Source organism: Metopolophium dirhodum, chromosome 1, assembly GCF_019925205.1.
Source record: "Metopolophium dirhodum isolate CAU chromosome 1, ASM1992520v1, whole genome shotgun sequence".
NCBI lineage: Eukaryota > Metazoa > Arthropoda > Insecta > Hemiptera > Aphididae > Metopolophium > Metopolophium dirhodum.
The window spans coordinates 140,765,597-140,773,644 of NC_083560.1; the positions used below are offsets into that span (position 1 = coordinate 140,765,597).

Sequence of the window (8,048 nt, forward strand, 5' to 3'; positions counted from 1 at the left end):
TATCAATGTCTTTCGCTAATCTGGTAAATAGAAATAACCGTCTAAAAATAGAACGCTCATAATCAATTATTGTCGATTCGATGTGACCATTCTGATTGTATTTTTTCTGTGAAAACACACAGGCCGCACCATCAGACCATAATCATATACTCGTATTTTTCGAATCGTTAAGTCTGTGCGAGTGTGCGACGTACGTGTAACGTGTTTTATTGTTTATCCTCATTAACTTCCTATATTTAATTTAATTTAAATTATATTTAATTTTATTTTAATTACCTACTCAAGTTGTTATTGTTTTTAAATTTTATTATGGAAAATACTAAAAAGATTTTTAGTATTTTCAATTTTGAAAAAAAGTCAAAAAATGATAATGATAAACACCAAGAAGTAAGTTTTGATATTTATTAAATGAAGAAAAACCATCTTTATAATCATCATAATGTTAATTTTGATTTTGATTCTTTTTATATTTTTAAATTTATTTAGTTGAATTCTGAGGTCGTTGATGACCCTGATATTGAAATTATAGAAAAAAATGTTATAGTGAATCAAACTGATGCTAATCTTGTCGAAACATTTCCATTTCAACACAACAAAAATGAACTCCAACATTCTGATTTAGGAAATCTTGCAACTGGACCTTACCGTCCTGTTTTAAATGTAAGTTAACTTAACACTAGGTAAAACCTAGTATAGGTACTAATAATAAATATACCTCATTTAATAAAAATAATAGGTAATTTTCAGTTATTGATATTATATTTATTAGGTATTTATAGTTGCTGGTAAGGTATTTTTAATACCTACCTATTTAATTTAGGAACTTATATTTGTGTATATTGTAGTATAATAATCATATTATCATGTAGGTGTATAAACAAACTAGATTTGGTTCGCAAAACAGATCGTTTAGTAGCGAATGGTATAAACAATATACTTGGTTGGAGTATAGTATAAAAAGCAATGCAGCATTTTGCTATGTATGTAGAATGTTTGCTGATGAAGTTATTGACGAAGTTTGGACAAATAAAGGATTTTCGAACTGGCAAAAAGTAAGTGTATATTTTTAACTATTTTTGACAATATTACTGAGAAAATATATCAAACTTTAAAGGATAGGTATTTATTAAAACTTTATATTTCATAAGACATGCATTTAATTTTTTTTTATTTAGCTTAATGAAAAACTGAAAAAACATACCAAAACAAAGCGACATTTAGTTTGTCTATCTAAGATGAATGGCTAATTAGCTTGTAAGAAATCTGGTTCTGTTATGGTGAAGCAGTGTAGCGGCTATAAGGAACAAGTGGCCAAAAACCGTGCCTACATTGGTACGCTTATTGACATAATATTATTTTTGGGAAAACAAGGTACTGCTTACCGAGGCCACAGAGAAGATGCAGATTCTCTAAATCAAGGTTACTTATTAAACTTATTTTATACTGCATTCATATTTAATTAAGTTAATTTTTTCAAGAGTATTTCTATATACATAACAATTTTCAGGCAATTTTAAGGAATTATGTGGACTTTTATCAAATTATCAGCCAGATTTCAAAAACAAATTTGATGAAGCAACAAATTATACGAGCTGGTCTATTCAAGATCAATTAATTAAATTGTGTGCAGAAGATATAAGAGAAACTATTGTCAAAGAAATTGATAAGATTGGTTTTTTTGCTTTAATGTGTGACGAAGCTAGGTTTGTTATATGCATTTTTTTTTATAAAACTCCTATTTTTTAATGCATTCCAATTTATAAATGTTTATACAATTGTATTATTGTAGATGTTATAGAGAAGAGCAATTGTCAATTTGTGTAAGATATACCATTGACTTGGATGTATATGAAAGATTCTTATGCTTTGTTGATGTTTCAAAAGGACAAACTTCCAACAATATCGTTACTGCACTGTTTGAATGTTTTGAAAAACAAAAACTGACTATGTCCAAAATCAAAATAATTGCACAATCATATGATGGTGCTAGTGTTATGTCCGGACACTTACGCGGTGTTCAATCAAGAATTAAAGAACACTATCCATACGCTGTATACACTCACTGTATGGCACACCGCCTTAATTTAGTAGTTGTAGATACATGTAAGACAATAAAGGTAATATAAAAACAGATCAAATTTATAGATTTGTAGATATTCATTTCATATGTGTTATTATATTTTTCAGAGTGCAAAACATGTTTTTAATGTGCTTGAAGCAATATATGTACATTTTTCACAACCATCAAAAAATAAAAAATTATGTGAAATGCAAAGCAATCTAGGATTAAATAAAGGAAATTTATTAAGAATATGTGACACAAGATGGGTGTGCAGATATAAAAATTGTGTTGCAATGTTGAAAAATTATTCCAGCATTCTTAATATTCTTAACGATGAAATTGAGGAACAAATTGATAAAGATGTAGCACGTGCATTAGGTATTATTATAGGACTTTCATCACCTAACCTAACCGCCTTGGAAGACAGCTAAAGACCTAATAAGATCAGGATTTGAAACCAAAAAGTGCTGGTGCGATGAATGGACTAACTCTACTTTACCAATCAAAAACAAAAATCTGGTGATGGACCCCAATCAAGGAATTATGGGTATGGAACTGCCTAGACATGAATGGTCTGTACTAAATCGTCTTCGAACAGGTCATGGCCGTTGCGCTGATATGATGTTTAAATGGCGACTCCAAGACAGCCCAGCATGCGATTGCGGCAACGATAGACAAACCATAAATCACATAATAAAGGAATGCCAGATAAGGAAATTCAACCAGGGCATCGAAGGAATCCACGCGATAACACCGGAAGCAGTAAAGTGGATAAGGGAACTGGACGTACACTTGTAACCTGTAAACTGTAACGCATTGTTATGTCATATTATATTATATATTTATAAAACCTTAACCTTTCTAATCTAAATTTAGTTAAATTATGCTTTACGTTTATATTTTATTTTATTATTTTATTGTTAATTCTGCTGTAAATGATTTGTTAAGCCATACGAATAAATAAATTAACTAATTGTGATGTAGGAACACAAGTCTCTTTCGATGTTACAGACATAAAACATTTTTCATTTGAATGTTGCTTTTTGAATAACAACTGCATTAGTACTTCTATAACAACTCCAGCCAATTTTATAATTAAACAACAACAAAATGTTAAAGATAAATGTTGTGGTCCCAGCTCTGAATCTTATAATTCTTGTTTATCCTGTGATAAATTTCATGGTTATGAATCTATTAACAGTGAACTTTCTTTGAAAGATTTGACAGGCACTACTTATGCTGTATTTAATATGTTGGTTAATATGTTACCAGACACAGGTGTGTCTATTAATAGCACTTTAAACAACTACAATAAACTTCTTCTTTTTTTAATGAAAATAAAACTTGGTGTTAGTTTTTCAGCTATTGGGGTTATGTTTAAGATTCATCGTACCACTGTCAGCAGGATCTTTTTTAATATACTTTCTATTTTATCCAAAAAAACTAAACAGTTTATTTTTTGGCCTAGTAAAGATACTATTTCAGCAACTATTCCTTATGCTTTTAAAAAAAATTATCCCAACTGTCGTTGTAATATAGACTGTATGGAAATTAAAGTTGAGCAGCCGCCTACTGTAGAGCAAAGAGTATGTATGTACTCAAGATATAAGGGTTCATATACCATTAAATGTCTTGTTGCTATAACACCTAATGGTGCCATAAGTTTCCTTTCAAAATGCTATGGAGGCCGGGCAAGTGATACATTTATTACTAACGATAGTGGATTCCTTTCTAAGCTAGAGGTTGGTGATCAGGTTTTAGCTGACAAAGGCTTCCCTGGTATTAAAACAAATTGTGAAGAAGGCAATTCTATATTAATTATGCCCCCAATCTTACACAATGGTCGATTCGGCGAAGAAGAAGTTATTGAAACTTATTCTGTAGCAAGTGTAAGAATACACATTGAAAGGTTTTTTGCTAGATTAAAAACTTATCACATTTTAAATAAAATTCAAATAGAGTTACTTCCTCACATAGATGACATTATGCATATATGTTGTACTTTAACTAATTTATAATTACCAATAATTAAACAATAAGTCAATATTTATATTAATTTTATAAGTAGATTTAGTCATTATGTAATAGTTTAGAATTTGCGTCGTAAGTGCTCCGGAAGTTGCCTCGCTTCCTCCAGTGTAGCCATCATTTTCAGCTCCAAGTCCAGTGGCAGGACGCCTGCAAGTACCTGCAGTGCGTCGGTAGATGTGGTCCTGTAAGCACTTGTTAGGCCCACTAGTATTTTCCGTTGGAGCTTGCCTAGTCGCTGTTTGTTTACTCTGGTGCCCGCTGCGTGTGCCCAATATGTCACTCCATATCCCACCCTGGGGAGGAAAACGCCTCTGTAAAGGACCATTAGATTCTCTCTCTTTATTCCCCAGCCTGCGCCCATGGTACCCCGCAGCCTGGAGAACAAATCATCTGCCTTCTGAGTTAAGTGCTCTATGTGGTCATCCCATTTTCTTTCGCTATCCATTATGAGACCCAGGTATCTTGTATGTTGTACCGAAACAATTCTGTCCTGTCCGAATGCTAGGGTGAACCCAGGTACAAGGAACCCCTTTGTTAACATTGCCGTTGACTTCTGGGCTGAAAAATTTAGGCCTCTTGCAGCCGCCCACAGCAATACCGGCTGAAGAGCCTGTTCAGCGCGTCGTATTAAGGCGTTTCTCGTTTGCCCCGCCACACTTATAGCTATATCGTCTGCGTACGCCTGTATGTTTACATGGTTTGGGAAGTCGACCCTGAGTAACGCTTCCATGGTGACATTCCACAAAACTGGACCCAAAATGGAACCCTGGGGGCACCCCTTCGTTACCCTTACCGTTTTTGAGATACCTCCAATTATCGTGGTCGCGGTTCTTCCGCTTAGGTATTCAGATATGTGAACCCTGGTGTGTGCAGTGGCGCCGAGGGCAGCGAGGTCCTCCTGGAGCGCCGACCATTTGAGGTTGTCGAACGCCCCTGAAATATCTAGAAAGATCGTTATAACGTACCGCTCTTCCCGCAAACCTGACCAAGTTATTAGATTTCCAATGGCATCCTGGGTGGATCTGCCAGGAGTAAAACCGAATTGTTTACCCGTGAGCCTTGGCTCGATTTCGGATCTGACCCTTACGTTCATCGCCTTCTCCAAAACCTTTCCCAGCACCGGCAACAGGCTAACTGGTCGATACGATTTTGGTATCCTAACATCCCTGTCCTGACCTTTGAGGATTGGCACGACCCTCGCGGTTTTCCAATTTTTGGGGAACTTCGCATGCCTCATGCAATGGTTGACCAGGTGTAGCAGGCGCGGGGCCAGGGTTTGCCAAATCACCCGAATCATCTTACCACTGATACAATCAGATCCAGGAGCTTTGTCTGGCGCAATTGACCAGGCATGGGATTTGAGCGCCTCCTCCGTGATATCCAACCAGTCAACATCTTCAGACTCTATTTGTTCCGGTTCCGCCTGAGCAGGATCATTAGGGATCAGGGTGTTAAGTAGGGTATTCACTGACTCGTCCAATGTGTGGCACTGCACTCCATCTGGGCGTAGCAGGAGCACCGGAACCGAATGCAGATTGCCGCCGCGCTTCAGCCACTTGTATAGTCTTCCCCAAGGGACTTTACCCTCCGTTGTGCAAAATTTTCGCCAGGAGTCTCTCTTGTTTCTTCGTAGGAGCGCAGTGTAATCGTTTCTGATCCTATTGTACTCGGCCCTGGTCACCGTATGGTCCACCTGCCTTGCCACCCTGCGGAGATTTCGGCGGGCTGTATGGAGCTCCTCATTCCACCATGGAGGGTTGACCTTACGTCTATGGCTGGATCTGGGTATGCACCCTTCCGCTGCCGCAATGATATCCCCCACAATGGCGTTAGCAATCTCATCAACATCACGGTCTTGGTATATGTCCCTCTCCATAATTCCTTGGAATTCTAGACGGAACCTATCGTATTGGGCCCTCTTTATATTGTACCTCGAGGGGCAATGAACGAATCTCCTTGGCTGAGCCTCCACTACAAATCGTATGAGTTTATGATCGCTGGAGGTGATCCCAGGCATTACGGACCAATCACGCAACCTAGCCGGAATTAGGCCCCTGGCCAAAGTAACATCAATGTTTGTCCTCCCCCTTGGACCTCTAAATGTGGTATGGGCACTCCGTCTATTCACAATGTGTAGGTTACTGCTGTCAATGAACTCCACCAAAGTTTCTCCACGTCTGTCGTTAACCCTGCTATACCACCTGGTGGAAAAGGCATTTGCATCGAGACCTATTAGCAAACTGTTGTCATTGTGTGCGATGAGTCGCTGCAAGGCATCTACGTGGATATCCGTTGGGACCCGGTACTTAAAGTACCCACTAATAATGGTCCATACTCCCTCGGTTCCGCAATCCAGGTCGATACTAACAAATTTCTCAATACAACCTGAGTCCCTGGATGCAACCACCAGGTTGGGGTTAAAAACAATAATCGCTGCTCCGATGTCCAGGTACTCTGGCCTGCCAGCCCTGTAGGTGCCCTTAGAGAGAAAACAGCGGAATGGTGCAACCTCGAACCCAGTTAGCTTACCCCTGTTGGTGTACGGCTCCTGTACCATCGCGATGTCTATCGCCTGTACTTGACAGTATTCCAGGAGCTGATCGTTGACCGCGGATGCCCGTCCCATGTTTAGTTGCACGATTTTTAGAGGTTGAGCACTCATTGCGACATCCCGTAGTCGGTCCTCCTTACCCGGCCTACCAGGAACGCCGTCCTTGAAGAGCACGACTTGTCTCTAGCGTTGTGCTTCCCTCTGCAGTTAGCACAAGTGGGATCGGCCTCTGCTGCCGGACAATCAGCTGCCTTGTGGCCCTTTCTCCCACAGTGCGCACAAACATGAACTGTCTCAAAACATTTGGCCGCGGGGTGGCCATGCCTCAAGCACATATGGCATTGCGTCACTTCCTCATATGCACTTGATTTGCATCTCATAAAACCTAGATACAGGGTAGTGTCCTCGAATTTGAAGTAGTATTTTGGGTTAACCTCCACGACCCAGTTTGTGGAGCTCTTATCCCTGGGTCCACTCTTGAAGACTGGCCTTATCACAACCTCCTCAATCTCTTCACTAATCTCCAACTCTGGGTTTTGCGCCAGCAGAACGTTCTGTGCCCCCGCCATGTCGGTGTCCGCGCTGACGCCCCGTATGATTACCCGCGGCCAGCGGAGACTGTCCTCTTGAATGAGGGTGGTCACCCTGGAGATGTGCTTTAGAGCATCTGACGTCTCTCTGTCGGTCGGCTTGAGGATGACCTTGCCCGTCTTCGTCGTCACTGTTTGGCACTTTGGACGGATCTTCTTTGCCACCACATGGCTCCAGATCATGTCCAGATCATGTCCAGATCATGTTTTGCCTTGGCACTCCTGCAAAACAAACGAAGGCATGTTCTCGGTCTGTTTCACTTCTTTGATCTTCCTGTTGCGTTGCGCCGCCCTGGACCTGGAGCGGTCCCCTTTTCGGTCTGCAGATCTGTTCTTCCTCCTCCTTGCTACCGTCGCGAAGGTTTCCGCTTCCTGACCCCCCTCTCACGGCTGTGGAGCCGGCCCGCTCGCTTCCGTCATGGCCGCTTCATGGGCTCTGATGGCCTCCTTTTCGGCAAATCTCGCAACGATGGCTTCCAGCGTTTGCTCATGTGCCGCCTCTCTAAGACGCAACTCGGTGCCAAATTGTGCTGCGGCTGCCCCTACGCAGATTTCTGCCGATCTCCTTGCCTCTTCCAATTGGCTGGTCAACTGGAGGTTTGACACCACCATGTCGTGCACTGCCGCATCCAGAACCTTCAATTTCTCGAACATGGCCCGTTGTGTCTCCACAGGCATGGATGTCTTCTTAGTTGCCGCAACCTCAATGGTATACCGAATCCACTTTATGGATTCCCTGGCCAGTGGTGCCGGATCTGGTGAGGCCCTTTGCCTTTTGCTGTCAGGTGTCTCTCCTGGCGACGGTGGCGACCTC

General features: G+C 40.6%; 1 protein-coding gene and 1 pseudogene across 1 annotated transcript; both read left to right on the forward strand.

Moving 5' to 3' along the window:
* The first annotated feature begins 1,381 nt into the window (after window positions 1–1,381).
* LOC132937514 (uncharacterized) lies at window positions 1,382–2,217 on the forward strand. Its single transcript, XM_061004332.1, has 3 exons — window positions 1,382–1,419; window positions 1,508–1,703; window positions 1,790–2,217. The coding sequence occupies exons 2-3, from the start codon at window positions 1,687–1,689 to the stop codon at window positions 2,124–2,126; spliced, it is 354 nt and encodes a 117-aa protein (XP_060860315.1). The 5' UTR covers window positions 1,382–1,419; window positions 1,508–1,686; the 3' UTR covers window positions 2,127–2,217.
* Window positions 2,218–2,268: 51 nt separating this feature from the next.
* LOC132932870 (uncharacterized) lies at window positions 2,269–4,101 on the forward strand (annotated as a pseudogene).
* The last annotated feature ends 3,947 nt before the right edge of the window (window positions 4,102–8,048 follow it).